The sequence below is a fragment of the Ranitomeya imitator genome, chromosome 10, assembly GCF_032444005.1.
Source record: "Ranitomeya imitator isolate aRanImi1 chromosome 10, aRanImi1.pri, whole genome shotgun sequence".
Classification (NCBI taxonomy): Eukaryota; Metazoa; Chordata; class Amphibia; order Anura; family Dendrobatidae; genus Ranitomeya; species Ranitomeya imitator.
In genome coordinates this window covers 35,309,656-35,337,361 of record NC_091291.1, presented here as the reverse complement: position 1 = coordinate 35,337,361, position 27,706 = coordinate 35,309,656, and the positions used below count along the sequence as shown (strand labels likewise).

The 27,706-nt window shown below is 47.5% G+C and overlaps 1 protein-coding gene across 2 annotated transcripts in view; it reads right to left on the bottom strand.

Annotated features, from left to right (window-relative positions):
• Window positions 1-27,706, bottom strand: part of LOC138650986 (oxysterols receptor LXR-beta-like) — a 35,334-nt gene that overhangs the window by 6,128 nt on the left and 1,500 nt on the right. The window contains exons 1-9 of one of the 2 annotated variants that reach the window (XM_069740882.1): window positions 15,970-16,100; window positions 11,484-11,575; window positions 10,635-10,713; window positions 10,304-10,465; window positions 5,453-5,719; window positions 5,072-5,292; window positions 3,060-3,239; window positions 2,586-2,685; window positions 668-876 (exon numbers count right to left, since the gene is read on the bottom strand). In XM_069740882.1, the coding sequence (XP_069596983.1) occupies window positions 668-876; window positions 2,586-2,685; window positions 3,060-3,239; window positions 5,072-5,292; window positions 5,453-5,719; window positions 10,304-10,465; window positions 10,635-10,674 (1,179 nt within the window). In that variant the 5' untranslated portion in view covers window positions 10,675-10,713; window positions 11,484-11,575; window positions 15,970-16,100. Of the gene's footprint in view, window positions 1-667; window positions 877-2,585; window positions 2,686-3,059; window positions 3,240-5,071; window positions 5,293-5,452; window positions 5,720-10,303; window positions 10,466-10,634; window positions 10,714-11,483; window positions 11,576-15,969; window positions 16,101-27,706 lie in introns of those variants that run through there. The other variant, XM_069740880.1, reaches the window with a different exon arrangement.

Genomic DNA, 27,706 nt, shown 5'->3' with positions numbered 1-27,706 from the left:
ACAGTCACCTGTTTTGGAGCTCATGCAAAAAAATAAATATTTCATAGAACACTACTGCCACCTGTAGGCACTGAGGGGTATAACACTTCCTAAATATTGAAAAAAAACCTTTAAAAAAGAAGTTTTCCAGTTTCAAAAAACACTTCTATCCCCTGACTGCAGTTTTTTTTTTTTAGTTCTTCATTCAACCCTCCCAGGGTCCAGCGCTGAATCTCTGCCACTGCTACAGGTGTCAATAGAAAAGCAAACTGACCATAGCAATACCTATATCCTTAAATTTAGTATTAATATAATTAAATAAAAGTATGCATCCATAAAAAAAGGGTATAGTTGCTAGATGGAAGAATGGCAGACCGTTCGGAATATACAGGTGTGTGGCACTGACATCCTGTCGACAGCACCGCAGCCAATCACTGCAGACAACAACAGATGCCGGTGACGGACCTGTGGAGGGGGAGAAAAGCACAGATAATTGAATAAAAAATAAAAAATAAATAACTGCAGTCGGGGAACAGTGTTTTTCTGATACTGGGAAACCCTTGTAAAGAGACTGGCTTCCTGCCGCCTTCCTCTACAGCTTGGCGCGAGTCCTGCAGTGACCGTTACAAGTTTGCGGTGGTCTAGCATATTCTCCGGTATGTGGGGGTCCCCGATGCTCCGTACCCACCTGAGGTCGCTTGATACGAGTATAGGAATGCAACGCTTCCACGTACGGTAACTGTAGGGTCTCCACGAGCTGGTGGTTCTGCACATTTGGTCGGTCGGCGGAAAAGATATTTATCGCTATGAGGAGGGCGTACTCGGCATCGTCCAGCTGCATCTGCCTCATGCCGCGAGAGAACTCAAATATAGGGTTTATAAACTCCACCTGTAACCCTGGGGACACAAGAGAGCAAGAAGTCATGGGGTACAGTCATGGGGTACAGCCATGGGGCGCACAGCCATGGGGCGCACAGCCATGGGGGGCACAGCCATGGGGCGCACAGTCATGGGGTACAGCCATGGGGCGCAGCCATGGGGCGCACAGTCATTGGGGGCACAGCCATGGGGCGCACAGCCATGGGGCGCACAGTCATGTGGTACAGCCATGGGGCGCACAGTCATGGGGTACAGCCATGGGGCGCACAGTCATGGGGCGCACAGTCATGGGGCTCGCTATGGCTCGGCTTAGTGGCAATGCACCTTCATAACATCCATGATGGTGCAACGTTCCTTGGGGCCACAAATCAGAAACAGGGATGTTTCATTTAACCCCTTTAAAGGACACAGCCAATTTTTGTTTGAGGTTTTTTTTTTCCTCTCCTTCAAAAAGTCGTATGAGGACTTGGTTTTTCTTTTGCAGAAGGAGTTGTAATTCTGATTGACACCATTCATTTTACCATATAAAGTACTAAGAAATGGGGGAGGGAATCCAAATGCGGTGAAATGGTAACCTGTGACTATTTGGCCATGTGTTCTACATACTGCAATGGACGCCCGGGCAGGATCACGCAGTTTAAATGCCACCGTCAATGACTGGTAGCAGCATATATGTCAATACCAGTTGTACTTCTGAATGACACAATTCATATAACCACATAATGTACTGGAAAACGGGGACAAAAAATTCCAAATGGGGAGAAGTGGTGAAAAAAACCACAATTCTAACATTGTTTCTTGGGAATGGTTTTTATGGTGTACATTTTGTGGTAAATATGATCTTGGGATAGGATTCTGCTCATCCGTACAATTGCGGCGATACCAAACATGTCCAGTTTTATTTTTAATATATTTTAGTGGTAAAGAAAATAAATCAGGAGTTTGTAAAAAAAAAAAAAAAAAAGAGAGAGAGCGAGAGAGAGCGAGAGAGCGAGAGAGAGCGCGAGAGCGAGAGCGAGAGCGAGAGAATCTAATATATAATTCTACTTCCTGCAATTTGTGCCAACTTCCGTGGCTTTCTCCGGAGCTAATGTCCGGAGATAAGTGACGTCAACAGTGTCCAGTGTCTGATTGGTTGCCGCCTGCTGCGAGCGACCAATCAGAAACGTGCCGTACTGTGACACACTCCGCCCGCCATTTTGGTGTGATTTTTGAATTTTTACCTCACAGCAAGTTTCTACTGCGTGGAGGCGGGCCCAGTGACGTTGCTCTTCAAGCTCCTGCCGAATTTCGTCAAAAAAATGATAACACCATTTACCAAAACTATATATATTTAGTTGTGAAGTGGTTCAGTGACATTTTCACACCAATTTTGAACTTTTGTTTGGTGTTTTCTCCATATACTGCCTATTATTTTTGTTCTTTCTTACTATTATTTATTAATTGTATTATTCTTACATTTGAATAAATAAAGTATATATGGATTCTAGACTCCCGATTCTTTAGAATCGGGCTGCCATCTAGTATATATATATATTTATTGTTAAATGGGGACATATTTTAATTTTTTTTTTTATTTTTCCTTTTTACTTTACTTGTTAGTCCCCTTAGGGGACTGGAGGCAGTGATGCCACGGCATAGCAGAAATCACGGTCTCCTTTGAAGCCCGGCCACAGGCAAAGTTTGAAAGGAGCTCCGTAATGGCAGGCGCGCAGTAAAGAACTCACCTGCTCGGTGGAAGTCGTCTTTGCTGTACGTAAAGTCTTTCAGGAAGGTTATACATTCAGTTTCGTGATTGTAACGCCTCGCCGTCTCCAACAACATGATCTGTGGAGGAATCAAAGTAGGATGCTGAAAGCAGGGGTCTGCAGCGTGTCTCCCCAGCTACTAAGAAACTACAAGTCCCAGCACAACCTTGCTCTTGTCCTACCATTTGATAATTTGGAATATTGCATTTTTCTATTTGCACATATCGTTACGTTTTTACGCTCCAGGGGTGGGATCTAAGGGGGTCCACTAGGATAACAATGGTATAGAGTAATGGAGTATTGGCCCAATAGATGGGGACTGTAGGTTACAAATGTTCGGTGACGGATGTCAGTGCCACCATGTAATTTTCATGCTGGGCAACATCAATGACGGGTGGTCGTCTCAATGAGTTTTCCCGGTATTCGGTAGTCAGCCCGACGGCGAGTACTTACCTCGATGGTGGATGCTTTAAGAAGCGCGATCTGATCCTCTCGAGACAGCTCCAAAAAACCTGGGACCTGTTTGGCAAAATCCACAATCTCCTGCACGGAGATGATGGCAAGCTCTGTGAAGTGTGCGAAGCGTTGCTGGCGGGCTTCCCTGCTGTTGGGGTCGTTTGCGAGAGGCCACGGCTGAAAAGGAAGAACAAAAAAAAAAAAAGAAAAAAAAGGAGAGAATATAAGGATAAAGCTCTGAGAAACAACATGGCACGTAAGCTAAATATGAGAGAGAGGAAAAGAAAGTGCAGAGTCAGCAGCGAGGAAAGAGGACATGAAAGTGATGTGACCAAGATGACAACAAGGCGACATCCACGGCAGCAAAGTTTCCCCACCATTTTATCAGTATACTGTAGATACCTGTAGCGAGATATATAGATATATGGCCTAAAGCGTGGGCACCCTTGAAATAGTTTCAGAAAATGAAGCATTTCTCACGAAAAAATTATTACTTGTTCAAATGCACCTATGGCAAGTAACAGGTGTGGGCAATATGAAAATCACACGTGAAACCAGATAACAAGGCGAGAAGTTGACTTAATCTTTGCATTGTGCAGGTGTGTCACACTAAGCACAGAGAACAGAAAGAGGAGAAGAGAACTGTCTGAGGACTTGAGAACCAAAATTGTTGAACAACATCAATAATCGCAAGGATACAAGTCCATCTCCAGAGATCTTGATGTTTCTTAGTGCACAGTGTGCAACAGAATCAAGAAGTTTACAACCCATGGCACTGTAGCGAATGTTTCTGGATGTGGACGGCAGAGAAAAATTCATGAAAGGTTGCAATGCAGGATGGTCAGGAGGGTAGATAAGCAGCTCCAATCAAGGTCCAAAGAAATTCAAAGTTGTCCTGCAGGCTCAGGGTGAATCAGTGTCAGTGCAATCTATCTATCCACATGTGACTGAAATGAAATTCTATGGCAGGAGATCGAGGAGGACCCCAGTGCTGACACAGAGACACACAAAACTTAGACTGCAGTTTGCCAATATGTACGTGAATAAGCCAAAATCCTTCTGGGAAAGCGTCTTGTGGACAGAGGAGACCAAGATAGAGCTTTTTGGTAAAGCACATCATTCAACTGTTAAGGAAAACAGAATGAAGCCTACAAAGAAAAGAACACAGTACCTACAGTCAAATATGGTGGAGGTTCAAAGAGGTTTTGGAGTTGTTTTGCTGCCTCTGGCATTGGGTGCCTTGACTGTGCAAGGCATCATGAAATCTGAATATTACCAAATGATGTTGGGATGAAATGTAGTGGCCAGTGTCAGAAAGCTGGGTGTGTCCTTAGTCATGGTTCTTCCAGTAGGACAATGACCCCAAACAGACTTCTAGATGCACTCGGAAATGGATGAATACAAAGCACTGGAGAGTTCTGAAGTCGCAGCAATGAGTCTGGATCTAAATCCCATTGATCACCTGTGGAAAGATCTTAAAATTTCTGTTGGGAGAAGGCGCCTTCACACATGAGAGACCTGGAGCAGTTTGCAAAAGAAGAATAGTCAAAAATTCCAGCTGAGAGGTGTAAGAAGCTTCCAAAGGGACCAAATATTAACCTGAGGGTGCCAACAATTTTGTCCAGTCTATTTTTGGGGTTTTGCGTGAAATTTTGTCCAATTTCCATTTTTTCCTCTGTTCTTTTTGTGTTATTCCAATACACACAAACGAAATAAACATGCGTATAACAAGACATCTGTAATTGCCATAATTTTCTGGAAGAAATACTTCATTTTCTGAAACAATTTCAAGGGTGCCAACACTTTCGGCCATGACGTGTGTGTGTGTGTGTGTGTGTGTGTGTGTGTGTGTAAACTTAGGGTGTCCATACATTTCAGCCCTCGTCCGACTGACTGTTCTCTTCTGACCACCCTGACATCTATGCTACATTCGGCAGTAACTAATGGCGCCCAATCCTTCCGTAATTTACAGACGAAAAACCCAGCGGGCTGCTCGGCGGGGCACCTACCGTTACTTTGGGCTGGTCACTAAAGGAGCGCTTGTTGCACTGCTGCTGTGCCGACACGAGCTGCTGGATCATTTCTTCTTGCTGGGGCGTCAGCTGTAGGACCTCCTGCGCGAGCACGCAAGGACTGGGCGGAATGAATACCGCAGAGGACCGCACCACGTCTTCCTCTTGCTGCTGTTTCCTGATCTTTTTGCTTCGGATTTGCTCTTCTGAAAGAACACCTAACAAATTCAATGAAATTAATGGAAATAATGGCAAAGTATGGAAAAACCGAGCATAAAAATGACAACATATCCAGAGGCTAAATACTAGCACGGACATAGCGCTCCCGCCAGATATAACACAGTGACGCTCCGGGCCACCAGGGCAGCCGCCACTTACACTGCTCCCGCATGCCGGCCTCTTTGCATTTCCGTAGCCGGCATTCCTGGCACTTGCGACGCATGTACATGTCCATCTGGCATTTGCCGTGGTTCTTGCAGGTGTACTTGGCATTCTTGATGACGCTGCGCCTGAAGAAGCCCTTACAGCCCTCGCAGCTCAGCACGTTGTAATGGAAGCCGGAGGCCTTGTCTCCGCACACGCTGCACACCTCATTGCCCAGCATCTTGGGCGCAGGACCCTTCTTTCTTTTACGCTCGGGCTCCTCTGTGGAAGAATGAAAAATACTTTATATTATGAGCTAGAACAGGTTATTTCTGGCACCACTTTCATCTTCAGAACATTAAAATAAAAAAAAAAAGACAGGACGACCTCAACCATAGAGAACATCCACACGGTAAAATGTAACTCTGAACAATCGTTTTACCAGAGCGAATCATCCAACCATCCATTAGCCATCGCATCCCCCATACCATCCATCCATCCATCCCACCTACATCCATCTACCCCCATACCATCCATCGCATTCATCTCACATCCACCCCCTCACTCACCCACCCCATCCATCCCCCAGCCATCCATCCACTCACCCACTCCCATCCATCCACCCCACACCCATCCCCCAGCCATCCATCCACTCACTCCCATCCATCCACCCCACACCCATCCCCCAGCCATCCATCCACTCACTCCCATCCATCCACCCCACATCCATCCCCCAGCCATCCATCCACTCACCCACTCACATCCATCCACCCCACATCCATCCACTCACCCCTATCTCTATCCATCCTCCCATCCATCCGCTCACCCACAGCCATCCATCCGCTCACCTACCCCATCCATCCGCTCACCCACATCCATCCGCTCACCTACCCCATCCATCCGCTCACCCACATCCATCCGCTCACCCACATCCATCCGCTCACCTACCCCATCCATCCGCTCACCCACCCCATCCATCCGCTCACCCACCCCATCCATCCGCTCACCCACCCAATCCATCCGCTCACCTACCCCATCCATCCACCCATCCATCCGCTCACCCCCATCCATCCACTCACCCCCATCCATCCACCCACCCACTCCATCCATCCGCTCACCTACCCCATCCATCCACCCACTCCAATCAAACCATCCATCTATCATCCATCCACCCGCTCACCCCCATCTATCCACCCACCCCCATCTATCCTCCCAGCCATCCATACACTCACCCACTCCCATCCATCCACCCCCCCATCTATCCCTATCCATCCTCCCATCCATCCATCTGCTCACCTACCCTATCCATCCACCCATCCCTCATCCATCCACCCCATATCCATCCATCCACCCGCTCACCCCCATCCATCCACTCACCCCCATCCATCCACCCACCCACTCCATCCATCCGCTCACCCACCCAATCCATCCGCTCACCTACCCCATCCATCCACCCATCCCTCATCCATCCACCCCATATCCATCCATCCGCTCACCCCCATCCATCCACTCACCCCCATCCATCCACCCACCCACCCACTCCATTCATCCGCTCACCTACCCCATCCATCCACTCCAATCAAACCATCCATCTATCATCCATCCACCCGCTCACCCCCATCCATCCACCCACCCCCATCTATCCTCCCAGCCATCCATCCACCCCCCCCATCTATCCCTATCCATCCCCCCATCCATCCATCCGCTCACCCACCCATCCATCTGCTCACCTACCCTATCCATCCACCCACTCCCATCATCTCACCCCCCATCCATTCACCCACTCCCATCCAACCATCTATCCCTCATCCATCCACCCACTCCCATCCAACCATCCATCCACCCCACATCCATCCACCCACTCCCATCCAACCATCTATCCCTCATCCATCCACCCACTCCCATCCAACCATCCATCCACCCCACATCCATCCACCCACTCCCATCCGCTCACCCCCATCCATCCACCCACTCCCATCCAACCCTCATCCATCCACCCACCCCAATCCATCCACATCCATCATCCAATGATGGTCCAAGAAAGGTCTCATCTTTAAAAATGTGCTCATAAGGCCACAGTCTGAAAGACTAGGGAGACAAATATGGACTAACATACGTATGGCTGCAACAGCAACATGATCGTTCTCCAGCCAATCATTCGTCTAGCCATCAACTTATTTCCATCGAATGTGCATGGCCATCCTAGCCTGAGCAGCATTTTCATTCTCTAATCAGCACTAAGTGCTTCAGAGCTGCTCTTCCTACCGTAACGGGAGAGGTCAGCCATTAAGAGATGGACAACTGTGTTTGGCCATTCACCAACAAGACATAAAGCATTTGCTCCTGTTTGAACTACTAATAATTTTAATGGAAATATCAGAGAGAAAGTAACTCAAAAGTCTAATAATATTTGCAATGTTTTACTGTAATAGTGTTGATGGCGTCCTCTTTAGTTATTTCTGCACAACAGTGTGTCACTAAATTACTGCAAGGGCTAAAAATCACTGGTCATCCATGCAGAATATTACCAAACAGTGATATAGAGGTAGTGGAAGTGCACTCTTAGAAAACTTTCAGAAGTTTTATTCGGAGGGGATCCAGGTGCTGAGACTCCACCGATCACTACTTGCTCTCCTCCGAGGCTGAACACAGGCTCAACAGACGGTCTGTGTCAGGGAACAGTATATGTTATGGAAGAGCAGTAGAGTGCATGTGGCCCAAGAGCCTAATATAAATATGTAATAACAAAGGATATAAAAAACCTTGAATTAATACAGGTAAAGTATGATGCCAACAAGTGTGCCCCCCAAACACAGTATGATACCCCCACAGTGAATTCCTCCACACGAATGGTGTGATGACCCTACTGTACCCCTCAGCAAAGTATGGTGACCCCCAACACAGTATGATGCCGCAACTGTCATCCCCACAGCCCTCCTTACAGTATAATGGTCCTCCATACAGTATAATGGTCCACCACACAGTGCTCCATACGGTATAATGGTCCACCACATAGCCCTCCATACTGTATAATGGTCCTCCATACAGTATAACGGCCCACCATAGTCCTCCTTACAGTATAATGGGCCACCACATAGTCCTCCTTACAGTATAATGGTCCTCCATACAGTATAATGGCTCACCACACAGTGCTCCATACGGTGTAATGGTCCTCCATACAGTATAATGGTCCACCACACAGTGCTCCATACGGTATAATGGTCCACCAGTCCTCCTTACAGTATAAAGGGCCACCACATAGCCCTCCATACAGTATAATGGTCCACCACACAGTGCTCCATACGGTATAATGGTCCACCACAGTCCTCCTTACAGTATAATGGTCCTCCATACAGTATAATGGCCCACCACATAGTCCTCCATACAGTATAATGGTCCACCACACAGTGCTCCATACGGTATAATGGTCCACCACAGTCCTCCTTACAGTATAATGGGCCACCACATAGTCCTCCATACAGTATAATGGTCCTCCATACAGTATAACGGCCCACCATAGTCCTCCTTACAGTATAATGGGCCACCACATAGTCCTCCTTACAGTATACTGACCCAACATACTCCCCAGTGTCACAGGTCAAATATAATCACCCTGAGGGCCAGATTTTGCTCACAGGCCAGAGTTTGACATGTGTGGTCTATGGGGTCCATTACTAGTATTGAGGCAGATCATCATTTTATTGAATGTTGTCCTGCAAAGACTTGGAGAGAAACATCCATGACATGCTGTCGCAGTCACCTGACCACTGCGGCGGTCCTATGACATCCAGACTGTGCAGTCATTGGTGCCTACCACCAGAGTGGCCAGCGCTGGGCCCGGAGGATGTTCAGAGTACCTTTTCTGTCTCATTCAACACACCCAAATGTTAGCCACACACCCAGAGGTGAGGGCCTATGCTTAACAAAAAAAATAAAAATAGTAAATCGGACCCCCAACACATAAAAAGCTCCATCATATAATGCTTCACTGCCTTCCGCAGCAACTTTATGCCTTAAAGGGAACCTGTCACCCCGTTTTTTGAGATTGAGCTATAAATACTGTTAAATAGGGCCTGCGCTGTGTGTTACTATAGTGTATGTAGTGTACCCTGATTCCCCATGTATGCTGAGAAATACATTACCAAAGTCGCCGTTTTCGCCTGTCAATCAGGCTGGTCTGGTCAGGTGGGCGTGTTCACAGCGCTCTTTTCTTCCCCAGCTTTCCGTTGGTGGCGTAGTGGTGTGCGCATGTCCAGAGTTCCGACTTCCCTGCGCCCACGTGAAGACACAGCGCGCGATCTGCGCTGTAATCCCTTGCATCGGTGGGGGCGGCCATCTTCCTGTGGCCGCGCGTGCGCAGATGGAGTACTCTGCTGCACGGGGCTTCAGTTTGCATCTCGGCTTTGGGAAAATGGCCGCCGCGATCTCTAATGCGCACGCGCGGCTGCCCGCGGCCATTTTCCTGAAGCCCCGTGCAGCAGAGCACTCCATCTGCGCACGCGCGGCCCCAGGAAGATGGCCGCCCCCACCGATGCAAGGGATTACAGCGCAGATCGCGCGCTGTGTCTTCACGTGGGCGCAGGGAAGTCGGAACTCTGGACATGCGCACACCACTACGCCACCAACGGAAAGCTGGGGAAGAAAAGAGCGCTGTGAACACGCCCACCTGACCAGACCAGCCTGATTGACAGGCGAAAACGGCGACTTTGGTAATGTATTTCTCAGCATACATGGGGAATCGGGGTACACTACATACACTATAGTAACGCACAGCGCAGGCCCTATTTAACAGTATTTATAGCTCAATCTCAAAAAACGGGGTGACAGGTTCCCTTTAAACTTGACCTCATCTTCTGGGACACTTACCAGCGCTGTGCGAGGAGCCTTCTCCATCTGTGCCCGGGATTTCATTTTCGTTGGGTGCCGAGGAACCTTCTTGAGGTTCTGGCCTTTCCTCTTTTATGTGCACCTTAATGGAGCTTGCAGAATCAAACAGCAACGTATCGGCGGGGTGAAAGGACTCTCCATCTGTTCAGAGGAAAAACCATTAAAATGTCTCCTTTACCTTCAGACCAGGTTTTGGCTCCGCAGTTATAGCAGAATATACCATTGCCCATAAATACAGTAAGTCCCTACCAAACCTAAATATTCGAGTTAAAGCCCCTTTAACCCACTGGAGGTCAACCAGGTCACTTACCGAGTGAAACATCAGAGCCATTGACAGCCGTGGCTGACATATTTGGTCAGGGGTCTCCAGGCATCTTCCAGGCCAAACACTATGGAAAACACAAGCCACCAGAAAAACATTACTCACTCACATTCCACTCCCCCAGTCTTTCAAGAGCTGCAATATTTTATAAACCATACATACATACACACACACATATATATATATATATATATATACACACACACACACACACTCACGTAGACACACTGAAATCAATGTGTCTCTGCACATGTCAGCGTGTTTTCACGGACCATGTGTCCGTGTGCAAAACACGGAGACATGTCAGTGTTCGTGGGAGCGCACGGATTACACGGACCCATTAAAGTCAATGGGTCCGTGTAAAACACGTACTGCACATGGACGCTGTCCGTGTGCAGTCCGTGTGCTATGCAGGAGACAGCGCTACAGTAAGCGCTGTCTCCCCCCACATGGTGCTGAAGCCGCCATTCATATCTTCTCTCCAGCAGCGTTTGCTGTAGAGAAGATATGAAAAATCTTTTTTTTTTTTCGTGTTTAAAATAAAGATCCCTGTCCCCACCCCCCTCCCACTCCCTGTGCGCCCGCCCGCTGTTAATAAAATACTCACCCGGCTCCCTCGCAGCGTCCTCTCCGCGCCGCACCTCCTGTATGAGCGGTCACGTGGTGCCGTCAATTACAGTCATGAATATGCGGCTCCACCTCCCGTAGGGGAGGAACGTCCAGGAGGAAATAATGGCGCTCTCTACTTTCATCATACATTTCTAAGCTTAAGCGTCTCCTTTGAGTCAAAATCCACTAAATGCAATAAGTTATAAAAAAAAATGTCCATGTACATACCACCAATGTTCAGCGGGGGAGCGTTATATGGCGGTAGAAGTCTTATTCCGCCAGAGCCGTCAGATACTTGCTCTTGTCTTCAGCTCTCGAATCTACAAACAAAAAAGTATATAAAAGTATTTAAAACACCTACAAAAAAAAAAAAAAAAAGTTAGTACACGAGCTACAAGGGTCTTGTCTGGCATCCGAAAATAAATGGAGTGTTTCCCAACCAAGTTCCTCAAATCTAAAAAGGGAAGATGACGGCGCCTGGCACATGATGCAAAACAGCAAACACCCCAAATTTTACAAAAGACTTCTTATCGAAAAATAAATAAAGACAATAATTAAAGATGTATAAAGGCGGCCTTGGAACTACGAGTTCTGGCCTAATGTGTCCTTGGCCTCACCAAGAAAAAATCCAATTAAACAGCGAATTAATCTGAATTGAAAAAAAGAAAAAAAATCCCCCATTGGGAAACGGCCACATCTCGTTATATGGACGCACTCGCTTATCAGAGGGGGTTGAGGAAAAACAAAAATACGCCCAAACCTAAAACATCTGCAGTGTTATCTAATGTAGGAAAGTGCCCGAAGACGGGAGGATTTTGCAGAACAGATTTCTCATTCTCGCACAGTCATAAGAAACTACTACCACCATCCTCCTCTATAAAGTGGGCTTTGACGGGTGACTGCTGACCAAATTTTTGGGGGATGGAACCTGATGCTTACAACCCGATTGCAGTCATTTTTCCTTTTCAAACAAACTTCATCGCCAAAAAAATAATGCCCTTCTTTCCCAAATCTGTCAACCATATAACAAGGAGACTGACTCCCCCGAGGATTCCCCCCCCATTAAGTGCGGCCAACCTCCGTGAGGCCCACAGCCACAGAAGCATAGGAACAATGCGATTGCATTTAGGACACCGTTTATTGAAGCCATTTCCAGATCTGCAGAATGGAAATATCAACCGTGCACTTCTCGTATAGAAAGTAGCCGGAGGAGGTCATTTTCACTCTGAAAAGTCTCATTTTATAGGGAGAATATGTGAATACAGACTTTCCCATTAATGAAATAGATGACAGTTGGTGCCCATGAAGTTCTATGGAGAAGTATATGGCCATGTTCACACAATCCTTTTTTTAATGCGGAACCGGCGCGATTTTCCCGCTGCGGGTCCGCAGCTGTTTTCCATGCAGGGTACATTACAATGTACCCTATGGAAAACAGGAACTGCTGTGCCCACATTGCGGAAAATCCCGAAAAAAGCCGCGCTGAATAGCTGCGGTAAAAAAGAAGTACCATGTCACTTCTTTTTGCGGTTCTGCACCCATTGACCTCCGTTGTGAGGTCAAACCCGCAGCAAAACCCGCAGACGAAAAAAATATCTGCGGGTTTTCTGCGGTTTGTGGTGCAGAACCGCTGCAGCAGGAAGTGCGTGGGCGGAGTGTGGCTGTCCCCCCGTGCACCAATCCCACCCCCCATGCTCCGATGCCACCCCCCTGTGCTCCGATGCCACCCCCCCGTGCTCCGACGCCCCCCCCCCCCCCCCCGTGCCCTAATCTCCCCCCCTTATACTTACCGGGCCTCCCGGTCTCCGTCCGGCCGTCTTCTCCCTGGGCGCCGCCATCTTCCAAAATGGCGGGCGCATGCGCAGTGCGCCCGTCGAATCTGCCGGCCGGCAGATTCGTTCCAGGCACATTTTGATCACTGTGACAACCTCACAGTGATCAAAATAAAAAAAAAGGTAAATGCCCCCCCCCCCTTTATCACCCCCATAGGTAGTAACAATAATAAAATAAAGAATTTTTTTTTCCCCCCACTACAGTTAGAACTAGGGTTAGGGTTAGGGTTAGGGGTAGGGTTAGGGCATTTTCAGCCATTTTAACCCTAAAAAAACTTCCTAGAAAACAAACAGACTCTGCAGAGAAAACTGCATATGTTCACACATAGCGTCCTGTCCCTGCGGGTTCTCCCGCAGCGGATTTGATAAATCTGCAGGGCAAAACAACTGCGGTTCTCCCTGCAGATTTATCGCGGTTTGTTCCGCGGTTTCCGCTGCGGGTTTCCGCCTATACTATTGATGCTGCATATGCAGCAATATGCAGCATCAATAGTAATGTTAAAAATAATAAAAATTGGTTATACTCACCCTCTGACGTCCCGATCTCCTCGGCGCTGCACCCGGCGGTCCGGTCAGAGTTGCTGTGCGAGAAGGACCCTTCGTGACGTCACGGTCATGTGACCGCGACGTCACCGCAGGTTCTGGTCGCACAGCAACTCTGACCGGACGGCCGCGTGCAGCGCTGAGACTTCAGAGGGTGAGTATAACATGATTTTTTATTTTTATTCTTTTTTTTTCACCCCAAATATGGTTCCCAGGGCCTGGAGGAGAGTCTCCTCTCCTCCACCCCGGTTAGGAACCGCACATTATCCGCTTACTTTCCGCAACGTGGGCACAGCCCCAATGTATTCCTATGGGTGCAGAATCGCAGCGATTCTGCACAAAGAAGTGACATGCTGCGGGTTTTAAACCGCTGCGTTCGGCGCCGAGTGCTGGGGGCCTGAGCAGGCGGGGACACCGGCGCGCTGTGGGGGTCAGGTGCCGGAGTCACCGCTAGCTCAGGCCCCCAGCACTTGCTATACTCACCTGTCTGTCCCGTTCCAGCGCTGCGTGCCGCCATCTTCCGGCTCCTCTGGCTGTGACTGTTCAGTCAGAGGGCGGCGCCGGCGCGCATTAAGCACGTCATCGCGCCTTCTGAACTGGGAACGTCACAGCAGAGGACCCGGGAGACAGAGCCGCATGCAGCGCTGGAACGGGGGACAGGTGAATATACTTACCCTCCTGGCGGTCCCTGACTCTCCGGTGGAGATCGCGGTGTGCGTTCAGTGTTTACGCATACCGCGATCTCCTGGGAGCGTCACTCTGTGAGGCCCAGACTGCGCCGGCGCTTGCGCAGTCTATAAAGGCTTCGGACAGAGTGACGCTCCCAGCGTTATATTATAGATATATAATAAATAATAATCATAAATAATATAAATAATATTTATATAATCAATCATAATATAAATAATATAGACGAGTATCACAAAAAAAAAAAATAATGAATGGCAACTCAAGCATCCTCATCACCAAAAAAAAAAAATATATATATATCTACTATATAATTGTCTAAGGGTCACTTCCGTCTTTCTGTCTGTCCTTCTGTCTTTCTGTCTGTGACAGATATTCATTGGTCGTGGCCTCTGTCTGTCATGGAAATCCAAGTCACTGATTGGTCGTGGGCGTTTTGCCACGACCAATCAGCGACAGGCACAGTCCAGCGGCAAAATGGCTGCTCCTTCCTCCCCGCAGTCAGTGCCCGCTCCGTACTCCCCTCCAGTCAGCCCTCACACAGGGTTAATGGCAGCACTAACGGACCGCGCTATGCCGCGGTGTAACACACTCCATTAACACTGCCATTAACCCTGTGTGACCATCTTTTTACTATTCATGCGGCCCATGCAGCATCAATAGTAAAAATATCTAATGTTAAAAATAATAAAAATAATAAAAAATAAAAAATCGTTATATACTCCCCGTCCGTCGGCCCCCGGATCAGGAACCTGCCTTTCCCACTCCTTGCGACGCCCCGGTGACCGCTCCATGCATTATGGTCTCGCGAGATGATGACGTTTCGGTCTCGCGAGACTGCTACGTCATCATCTCGCGAGGCGGCAATGTACCCTGGGGACGGAGCGCGCGAGGAGCGTCGGTAACCGCTTCCTGGATCCGGGGGCCAACGGAGGGTGAGTATATCACTATTTATTTAAAAAATTTTTTTTTTTCTTTTTTAAACAGGGATATGATGCCCACATTGCTATATACTACGCGGGCTGTGCCAAATCCTGTGTATTCAATGTATTAATTCTAAAATCTTCATAAATAAACTACATAAATATTCTAGAATACCCGATGCGTTAGTATCGGGCTACCATATAGTGTGTGTATATATATATATATATATATATATATTTTATTTTCCTAGAACAGATTACTGTACAGTTCCTGAAGCCATTGGGTCAGTAAGGAATAATCAAAGACTTCAGATACACAACCAGCAGAGTTGTGATTGCAGCTCTGGACTAGTTACATTTCCACAATGAGTTTTTGACATTGAATATTTTCTTTGTGCAAAAAAAAGGCAGCTTCTTACAGTTCCAATAAAGTGGATGGGATTTATAGAAATCTCCAGCACACGCTGTGCAGACGGACCAGTGGTGCGTGGTTCAAATCCGCAACATGCCAATTTCTCATGCGGGTGCGCCGAGATTTCTGGTTTTCCCCATAAACTTACATTAGATGAGAAAATTCCACAGGTATAAAATGCACATAATAAGCAGCGTGTGCAGGAGATTTCAGAACTCTCACTCACTTTCCTAATTCCGTAAAAATGCAAAGTGTGAATTATAAATCTGAGTGCAAACTATAATAAAAAGGTAAAAGCAAGGCTACCCTCCATATACCTTATTGATTCACATGGCTGTAGTAAGCCGTCGTTACAGGCCACATGAAGGCTTGGAGCAAGTCACTGTCCTCTGGTGATGACTGCAGATCGCCATTAGCTCCGCCATCTCTGTGCTATTCCTCCCGATACACAGATGACCGGCAGTAACCTCTGAAGGCTTCCTGAAATCATCCACTACACCAGCTGATCCGGCAGTCCGGGTTATGCTGTGCACCAGCCTCTGATTCACAATATCTGTTAGACAAAGACAACGACCAAAGTCCAAGAGACACGAGGACTACGGGATTGTTTCTCAGCGGCGATGTGCAGAGGGTGGCATCTGTTGCGTTGCACAATGTGTATGTGAACTTTTGTGACTGTGTGGTCTATAAGAGGTGACAAGTGAGCAAAACTCTGCACCATGGAAGACGAGACTCACAACAAATCACTGCTGACGAACGTCACGCTTATCATTACCGGCTGTGGGAAGCGTTCGCTTTTCTTGTGGTCGATGAAGGATCAACCAGGTTCATTCAGAAAGTCCTATTGTCTTTGGATTGGTTTTACGGCGTGTGTTTGCAATGTCAAATTCCACAGATTTGGTCAACGTACGTTGTGGGTTTTCTCCTCCATTCTTAATATCTCCTGCACAAAGCTGGTACTGGTTTCCTAAATCAAATCTACTCTATTTTTCACTCCATGGAAAGTTCCCCCAAAAGTCTACAAAATGTTACTTTTGTCTTCGATGGGGCACAAAAAACAGGATATAAAAAACACTCATACTGACAACCACCAACATGATGGACATTACTGCCCCGTACCACAAAATAAACGATCTAGTGACCCTGCACACGTCCTAATGTTGTCTTTCATTTGGCACATGGAAAGGCGGTCCCCCTCACCAGACGTGCCCAAGAGATGGCCGCCCTCACGAGACGTTTCCAAGAGGCTGCCCCCCACGAGACGCGCCCAAGAGGCTGCCCCCTCACGAGACGCGCCCAGGAGGCGGCCTCTCCACGAGAAGCACCCAAGAGGCGGCTCCCCCACAAGACGCACCCAAGAGGCGGCTCCCCCACAAGACGCACCCAAGAGGCGGCTCCCCCACAAGACGCACCCAAGAGGCGGCTCCCCCACAAGACGCACCCAAGAGGCGGCTCCCCCACAAGACGCACCCAAGAGGCGGCTCCCCCACAAGACGCACCCAAGAGGCGGCCCCCCAAGATGCGCCCAAGAGGCGGCCCCCCCACAAGATGCGCCCAAGAGGCGGCCCCCCCACAAGATGCGCCCAAGAGGCGGCTTCCCCACAAGACGCACCCAAGAGGCGGCCCTCCCACAAGACGCACCCAAGAGGCGGCCCCCCCACAAGATGCGCCCAAGAGGCGTAGAGGCTCTACACACCAAATCAGAGCAGAGGAGGATGGCATTTGATCTAGGGTGACTCTACAAAATATTAAGATCTGCTTGTGCTGTATAGACATAGTACATACGTGGCTCCTTTTGATGTGACGCACACATGGCGTCACTCCAGCCCTGGCTAATAATTCCGATATACTGGAAGGTTAAAGATTTGCAGGCCTTCCATCTAGCAGTCAGGTACCACTGACCTGGACCAGAGTCTCTTGGATTTATCTGCTCATCTCTACTCCTTAATGGTGCTGGATTTATACAGCGTACCCCAGTACGTATATTTAATAATTTATCCCATCTTGGCAAAGTAATGAGCTTGGATCACAAGAGATAAGTTACGACTATTAGCAAAGACTGCACCTCCTCCAAAGCAACAAGGTCTCTCCTCCTTTACCAGCAGATCAATGGACTCAGAGTCAAGAGTCTCCCCACTGATTTCTCAAAACTCCCTTTAAAAAATGATAAGCTAAGAAAACGGGACCACACAACTTTTGCCAGAGAGCCCACACAGATCACGGGGCAGAGTAAATGGAGAGCATAGAAGCCCACAGCCTGCTGCACTCCACTCTTCTGAACACCTCTCGGGAGGGTCAGAGTGAGGTTCGATCGGTGGGGGTCTCAGGATCCAGACCACCACCAATTTGCTTGTACAGATACGTAAACATTCAAACATTCATCAATCCGTCAGCATTAGGAATCATGCGATGTTTCCCCAAAATCAACTTCTCGGCCATTTACCAAAACTTTGGGTCAGAAATAACCTAAGAGGAAATGTAAGCGAGCTCTCTGTGTGCGTCTACGGGTCTGAGTCTCCAAAATGCCCTCTGACACAGATTCTGATTGCAAAACATGTGAACTCTGACCTGCATCTACTGATGCCCTCATAAACCACAAGGACGACTTTCATTATTTTATGCGTCTGTAGGTCGGTGGCCTTTTTCTTTACAAAGTCAACCAAAGAATCACAACATCAAGGAAGCCCCCCACACCACCACCACCGGCCCCAGATCCTCATCTGCATGGTTGTCACTAGTCTGACTGTATAATTTAGCATTTTTCTACTTCTTGAGTGCAGGGACCTTTATCTATCATCACATACGTTATAAGCAGTAAGATGCAGATCTGTTAAAGTCAGAGCCAAGCAAAATGCGTGAGTGTCATAATGTCCCAAAGGACTCCGATTCGACATTTCTGTATGACGACGAACCATGAAGATTTTTGTTTTCGATCAGTATGGTCTTAATATTGTACAGATTTTGTGTGTAAATGACTTCATAATTCTGATTAGTGATGCCGCTCGCTTCTCCTGGGTCCAGCGTTGAGCTCCTCATCTTCCTCCAGCGGAGGTTGGCTTCCTTGTTCTTCTGTTCATTCAGTAACTTCAAGCTCCTTGGACTTATAGGACGGCTCAGGCCGCTAGATGTCACCTGAGCATTCAGGTACTTGGCATCCACGCCTCTACTCCAGACTTCTGCCAAACTGTTCCACGTTACATAAAGAAATCTGCCTTACTCCCGGGTTCTGCTGCACTGCAACTGTGTGCCTTCTGACACCGAGCTCTGCTACCTAGCTGGTCTATATGGCCACTATGTGCCTTCTGACACCGAGCTCTGCTGCCTAGCTAGTCTATATGGCCACTATGTGCCTTCTGACACACTGAGCTCTGCTACCTAGCTGGTCTATATGGCCACTATGTGCCTTCTGACACCGAGCTCTGCTACCTAGCTGGTCTATATGGCCACTATGTGCCTTCTGACACACCGGGCTCTGCTACCTTGCTGGTCTATATGGCCACTATGAGCCTTCTGACACACTGAGCTCTGCTACCTAGCTGGTCTATATGGCCACTATGTGCCTTCTGACACCGAGCTCTGCTACCTAGCTGGTCTATATGGCCACTATGTGCCTTCTGACACACTGAGCTCTGCTACCTAGCTGGTCTATATGGCCACTATGTGCCTTCTGACACCGAGCTCTGCTACCTAGCTAGTCTATATGACCACTATGTGCCTTCTGACACACCGGGCTCTGCTACCTTGCTGGTCTATATGGCCACTATGTGCCTTCTGACACACCGAGCTCTGCTACCTAGCTAGTCTATATGTTCACTATGTGCCTTCTGACATACCAGGCTCTGCTACCTTGCTGGTCTATATGGCCACCATGTGCCTTCTGACATACCAGGCTCTGCTACCTCGCTGGTCTATATGGCCACTATGAGCCTTCTGACACACCGAGCTCTGCTTCCTTGCTGGTCTATATGGCCACTATGTGCCTTCTGACACCGAGCTCTGCTACCTAGCTGGTCTATATGGCCACTATGTGCCTTCTGACACACTGAGCTCTGCTACCTAGCTGGTCTATATGGCCACTATGTGCCTTCTGACACACCGAGCTCTGCTACCTAGCTAGTCTATATGACCACTATGTGCCTTCTGACACACCGGGCTCTGCTACCTTGCTGGTCTATATGGGCACTATGTGCCTTCTGACACACCGAGCTCTGCTACCTAGCTAGTCTATATGGTCACTATGTGCCTTCTGACATACCAGGCTCTGCTACCTTGCTGGTCTATATGGCCACCATGTGCCTTCTGACACACCGGGCTCTGCTACCTCGCTGGTCTATATGGCCACTATGAGCCTTCTGACACACCGGGCTCTGCTACCTTGCTGGTCTAAATGGCCACTATGTGCCTTCTGACGTACCGGGCTCTGCTACCTAGCTGGTCTATATGGCCACTATGTGCCTTCTGACACACCGGGCTCTGCTACCTTGCTGGTCTAAATGGCCACTATGTGCCTTCTGACGTACCGGGCTCTGCTACCTAGCTGGTCTATATGGCCACTATGAGCCTTCTGACATACCAGGCTCTGCTACCTTGCTGGTCTATATGGCCACTATGTGCCTTCTGACACACCGAGCTCTGCTACCTAGCTGGTCTATATGGCCACTATGAGCCTTCTGACACACCGAGCTCTGCTACCTAGCTGGTCTATATGGCCACTATGTGCCTTCTGACACACCGAGCTCTGCTACCTAGCTAGTCTATATGGTCACTATGTGCCTTCTGACATACCGGGCTCTGCTACCTAGCTGGTCTATATGGCCACTATGTGCCTTCTTACATACCGGGCTCTGCTACCTAGCTGGTCTATATGGCCACTATGTGCCTTCTTACATACCAAGCTCTGCTACCTTGCTGGTCTATATGGCCACTATGTGCCTTCTGTCACACCGAGCTCTGCTACCTAGCTAGTCTATATGGTCACTATGTGCCTTCTGACATACCAGGCTCTGCTACCTTGCTGGTCTATATGGCCACTATGAGCCTTCTGACACACCGAGCTCTGCTACCTAGCTGGTCTATATGGCCACTATGTGCCTTCTGACACACCGAGCTCTGCTACCTAGCTAGTCTATATGGTCACTATGTGCCTTCTGACATACCGGGCTCTGCTACCTAGCTGGTCTATATGGCCACTATGTGCCTTCTGACATACCAAGCTCTGCTACCTTGCTGGTCTATATGGCCACTATGAGCCTTCTGACACACCGAGCTCTGCTACCATACCGGCCCCTTTTTGCTTCCTAGCATATCTAGCTCTGCTAACTTACTAGCCACTGTGTGCTTCCTGGCATACTAAGCTCTGCTACCTTACTAAGCTATGCTACACAGCCACTGTATGCTTCCCAACATACCAAGCTCTGCTACCTTACTGGCCACTGTATGCTTCCTGGCATATCAAGCTCTGTTACCTTACTGGGCTATGCTACTTGGCCACTGTGCCTTCTGACAAACGCAGCTCTGTACACTGTCACATTGTGCTTATTGACATACCGAACTCTGCTACCTTACTGGGCTATGCTGCATGGCTGTGTTCTTCCTGCGAAACAATGGAATGAAACTGAAAGGGAGAAGATATACAGTAGATTAGATATTAGAAAAAACGTTTTGACAGTGAGGATGATCGATGAGTGGAGCAGGCTGCCACGAGAGGTGGCGAGTTCTCCTTCAATGGAAGCCTTCAAACAGAGGCTGGACAGACATCTGTCTGGTATGGTTTAGTGAACCCTGCATTGAGCAGGGGGTCGGACACCATGACCCAGGAGGTCCCTTCCAACTCAAACATTCTAGGATTCCCAGCACTTCTACATTGTCTTCTTCCTGCCATTCCGAGCTCTGCTACCTCACTGGGCTATGCTACATGGCCACTGCGAGCCTCCTGACATCCGAGCTCTGCGACACTGCTTCCTGACATACTGGACAATACCTACACACAGCTTTTTCAGCCGTACACGTGGGGACCACGACGATGATACTGACGAGTTGTGTTTGGAGCGGCAGAGGCTTAAATTCTATACGATTTCCTTGCACTCCTCCATCAGGATGCCCGCTGCCGTTTATGGCAGACGCCGCCTTACATTTGCATTCAGATGGAAAACCAATGACTGCAATAAAGATCCCGGAGATTCTACGACGGAGTAACAGACATCATGATGTACGGAGCGGGGCCTGAAGATACACTCCCGAGTCACATTATATCCAGGGAGAACATATAAGTGAGTCGTGCGATGAAAGCTCCGGCGCAGATGTGAACCTCGCCTTCGAGGCATCATCTCACAAATCATGGTGTCATCTGGATGTCAGAACGTTCAATTACGAACATTTTTCACATGTTTTAAGTCATCGCCCTATTAATGTAAGGCTGCTGCATCGAGCTATTGCACTTATATGCAGGGAAAAAAAGTACAACCTCCTCACCGGCAGCAAAAGCACCGGTAACGCGAAGATTAAAGGGAACCCGTCGTTAGATTCATGCTGCCCGAACCACATGCACCATGAGTCTGGCTGCACAATCACAGCCCCGTATGCTGCAACGCTGCGGCAATTTAATGGGGCTATAAGGAGAGACCTAATTTACCTCCCGACGCCCCCATCCGGTTACTTCCTGCCCTGCCCGGGATGATTGACAGGTCTCTCCCATGTGTGTACCTAGGTCAGGCAGGACGCCGGCTTGTCAAACTGCTTTTTTCAGAAGCGCGACGCTTCACAGTAAACACACCCGGCTGAAATCGTCCCCCAGCCAGGGTCCAATTCACGGCAAAATGAATCTCATGACAGGTTCTCTCTAAAAGGAATCTGTCAGCAGGTTTTTGCTACCTCATCCGAGAGCAGCCAAAAAAGACCCCGAATCCAACGACGTATCACTTAGTTTACTGGGTGCAGCCGTTCTGACACAGAATTCTGTGTACATAGTCTATAGACAGTGAGCTACTTATCACAGTAGGAGGCGGAGTCGGACTAGCATGCACGGGCTGCTTAGTCCAGACAATCATAATCAAAACCTTCAGTGTAAGTAAACAATAAAGGACAGCCTGACATATGATATATTGCTAAAATCCATCATTTAACCCCTACCTTACGCTGTCCTCAGATTATATAGCAAAAACCTGCTGACAAATTCCTTTTAAAAAGACTCATTCCCACCTTCTATAATGGATATATGTATGGTAAAAAGAAGCAACTTTGCGCATCACTTTAATAAAATTTGATCCGTTCTCCCACTAGCTGTAATGTTGTTGTTGTTTTTTGGATATTTCTAGTTTACAAGCTCTTTCCTACTGAGCTTGTAAGCACTGCACTAAAGCTGGCCAGGACTTGTGGAGAGAGCTGCTCCTAATCCTGGGCGAATACAGCCTCATATAGCAGTCGTGGGAGCGCACGGTTCAGACTCGTAGCTGTCAATCATTCAGGCGCGACGCCTGATGACACACGGTTCCACTGCCGATCGCTGGGAAACTGCTCGGAAGCTGTAGGCAAGGAGGCTCGGATAAGGGAACCGCATTGACACCATGGCCCAGATTCAGCAAGACTGGCATTTTCTACTCCCGTCTTGATGAAAAGTGCACTGGCGCAAAATGTGTCGACATTAATTTTTGGCAATATGGAGAAGATCATGATGTGGGGGGGGGGGGGCAGAAAGGAGGAGATCCGGAGACTGTAAAGTTTATTTTATTCACTCCAACGCGTAAAGGTAAGAAATTACAAAAAAATAAAAATGAACAATTATGTAGGCGTTGTAGTTGGTGCTCGCCCACGCTCCGCGCTAAATTTTTAAAACGTGGGCCACAGAGCTGCAAATTTTTTTTTGCAAAAATTTGGCAAGATTGCGTGTTTGGCGCCGCATTAAAAATCTGCAAAAAATTTTGGGGATTAAAAAAAAAAAAAAAAAAAAAAAAAGAAGGAGGAGGAGGGCAATGAGAATCCATATAAAAATGAAACATGTAGGATATTGGTCACAAACATGAGGATTTAGCAGAGGAAAATGTGAGATAAGGGCTGAGTGTGTGGGGGAGAGGGATCTGAGTCACCGCGGCATCCAGCGCACAATCATCAGCGGCTGCTATTCACATCCAGGGCGAGGGATACACTGAGCCTCTGTCTTTATTGCTTAGATACACAGTTTGATTAATAAAAGAACATTTCAATGAGTAATCAGCATATTTCACACAACTGTGCCAATTGTGCGGCATACGAAAAATGTCACGTGCAGTTCTGGAAATACGAGGAAAATCTCCCTATAAATAATGCAAAGAGACTTTATGTCATTGTACATATGCACAAACTAAACGCCAATTCCTCTATCCTCTTAAACTGATTTCGGTTTGCAGCCGATTCGTCAACTGACACTTTGCAAAAAGTCACAATTTTTTTTTCATTTTGCCTCTCATACAAGCAAATCAGATATCATGCTTTGTACTGAGGAGAAGCAAATACCCCGAAACACGTGTCTGCAAATTGAGATTCTGGTTTAGCTTCAATCCTAATTGCCAGGCTCGTTAGAGGGTCAATATTGATTTTTAGGATTACTATTACAAAAGGTGGCAGTATAGTTTGCATATTTAATTTCTCAGAGGGGCTTTGCATGGCCTATAAGTCTCCTTAAACAGGCATGTCACTCTTTACAAGGAGAAACATTACCCCTTGTATTCCAGTTTACTATCTCCTGGCTCGGGCCATATCCCATGAAACAAAACCAAAAGGGTTCCACTTTATAGATTGGTTTTGTAGAAATTTGGAAGACGCGACAATCGATTACCATGAAAAGTGACGTCAGGATCCTAAAAGGAACATTTTATAGCACGACAAAAAAATTGTATCAATTATTTCGCCAAATAAAAATATATTTTTTCTTCAAAACAAAGAAAATGTAAATATTAACCCCTTGGGGGGGGGGGGGGGGGGGGGGGGGGGGGCGGCAAAGTCCAATATATATATATATATATATATATATATATATATATATATATATATATATATATATATATATATATATATATATATATATATAATTGTCTAAAGGTACCGTCACATTAAGCGACGCTGCAAAAAAACACTACACTTACATTCCGGTGTCTGTCGCGTCCCCCGGCGTAAGCTTCCCTGCACTGTGTAAGCGCCGGCCGTAAAGCAGAGCGGTGACGTCACCGCTGTGCTCTGCTTTACGGCTGGCCGGCGCTGACAGTGCAGGGAAGCTGACGCCGGGGGACGCGACAGACACCGGAATGTGAGTATGTGTTTTTTTTTTTTTTTTTTACATTTACAATGGTAACCAGGGTATCAGGTTACTAAGCGCGGCCCTGCGCTTAGTAACCCGATGTTTACCCTGGTTACCAGTGAACACATCGCTGGATCGGCGTCACACACGCCGATTCAGCGATGTCAGCGGGTGATCCAGCGACGAAATAAAGTTCTGGCCTTCTAGCTCCGACCAGCGATCTCACAGCAGGATCCAGATCGCTGCTGCCTGTCAAACACAACGATATCGCTATCCAGGACGCTGCAACATCACGGATCGCTATCGTTCTAAAGTTGCTCAGTGTGAAGGTACCTTAAGGGGTACTTCCGTCTGTCTGTCATGGAAATCCCGGATCGCTGATTGGTCTCAGCTGGCTGTCCGTGACCAATCAGCGACAGGCACAGTCCGGCCGCGAATTGTCCCCTCCATACTCCCCTCCAGTCAGCGGCCACATAGAGATTTAGCAGTCCGTTAAACGGTCTGTTAATGCTGCTGTTAACCCTGTGTGACCAACTTTTTACTATTGATGCTGCCTATGCAGCATCAATAGTTAAAACTTTTTAATGTTAAAAATAATAAAAAAGTCATTATATTCTCACCTTCCGGCGGCTTTCCCATTCCTTGCGACACTCCGGTCCCAAGAATGCATTTCGGCAATGACCGGAGATAACGTAGCGGTCTCACGAGACCGCTACATCATCACGTGTTATTGCCACAATACATTCTTAGGACCGGAGCGTCGCGAGAAGCATCGCAAACGCCTGGGCTGGATCCGGGAGCCGCCGGAAGGTGAGTATATAACTACTAGATGGTGGCCCGATTCTAACGCATCGTGTATTCTAGAAAATGTATAGTAGTATATAGCACAGCCCACGCAGTATATAGCACAGCCCACGCAGTATATAGCACAGCCCACGCAGTATATAGCACAGCCCACGCAGTATATAGCGTGAAATACCCAATGCGTTAGAATTGGGCCACCATCTAGTATTTTATATTTTTCCTTCTCGCTTTCCAAGAGCCATTACTTTTTTATTCTATTGATATTGATGTAGGATAATTTGTCTTTTGTGGGATTCCTTCAGCAATTGTGCCATTTCTTTTATTTTTAGTTGTTTTTTCAGACATTCACTTTATGGAAAAGCCAACGTCAACTTTTTTTTTCCCACAGGTCAGTATGCTTATAATGATGCCAAGTTGGGAGATAATTATGTGTGTGTGTTTTACTTTTATATGAAAAAAAGTTTGAGGTCGAAGGCAACTTTTTAACTGCTTTTATTCCATTTTTTGTCAAGACCAAGTCAACAAACAAAACAAAAAAAACAGCAATTCTGGCATTTCAACTTTCTTCTTTATGATAAGTTTAAGATTTTCCAAAAACAAAATAAAAAAAAAATAAAAAAAAACACGACATGGCAATTTAACTGCTCATTATCAAAATCACAACCAAAACACACAAGGAATGAATAAAGTCTTCAGGGCGTTTACCACGTGGAATAAATATTATATATTCGTTTGGACGCAATACCAAATTGTTTTTTGTTTTTTTTTCAATGATTTTCATGTACTGAGAAAAAAGGGGCAATTTGAAGGATATTTTACTGTTAAACTTCTTTTTAATACACTTTTTGTTGTTGTTACAATACAGTGTTTTATCAGCAGGAGATTATCACAGGGATTCTAACGACACTATTTAGCTCAGTAAGTGACATATCACCGGAATCAGGGTTTCTGCCCCTACATCATGCTGCTCTCAGAATACATAACAAAAACCCGCTCACATACTCCATATAAGATGACTGAAAAGTCTTGCCGAGGGAAAAGGGCTCAGCGAGTCTCGCCATGGGCCTAAGGAAAAGGGCTCAGCGAGTCTCGCCATGGGCCTAAGGAAAAGGGCTCAGCGAGTCTCGCCATGGGCCGAGGGAAAAGGGCTCAGCGAGTCTCGCCATGGGCCGAGGGAAAAGGGCTCAGCGAGTCTCGCCATGGGCCTAAGGAAAAGGGCTCAGCGAGTCTCGCCATGGGCCGAGGGAAAAGGGCTCAGCGAGTCTCGCCATGGGCCGAGGGAAAAGGGCTCAGCGAGTCTCGCCATGGGCCTAAGGAAAAGGGCTCAGCGAGTCTCGCCATGGGCCTAAGGAAAAGGGCTCAGCGAGTCTCGCCATGGGCCTAAGGAAAAGGGCTCAGCGAGTCTCGCCATGGGCCTAAGGAAAAGGGCTCAGCGAGTCTCGCCATGCTGCGCGTTTGCGTATTTTCATCCCTAGTGCGTTTTTGGTAAGAGGCAGTGTATCAATTCTTTCAGCGTTTTTCACCCATTCAATTGAATGGTTGAGAAGAAAAACAGAATGCAGAATGGTAGAACAACAATGCACGTTAAATCCCACAAATCGTTAGTGTAGCGTACCTGTCCTTACAGAAAGACAAGGCCTTGGTGCCCTCATCCCTCACAACAATCACACCTGGTGCCCGACCAGTCCAAATTGTGCAGAAAGTGTCCCAGATCTTATTCTATATAGCTTGTGATACATTCTTTTGGAGTGGGCGACTGCTCTTCAAAATTCTGCCAGCACTATAGGCGCTGGAACTTCCTTTCCACCATTTCCCAGCATGCACTACTCTTGCCATTGTTCAATTACTTTATTGTCCTGACCTTAAAATTGCTTCTCTATTACGGCTGTTTGTAGTTTGATACACTGTATGTGAGCGCCGCAGCCAATCACTGGGGTCAGCAGTCACCGCTGATGACTGTACGTGAGCGCCGCAGTCAATCA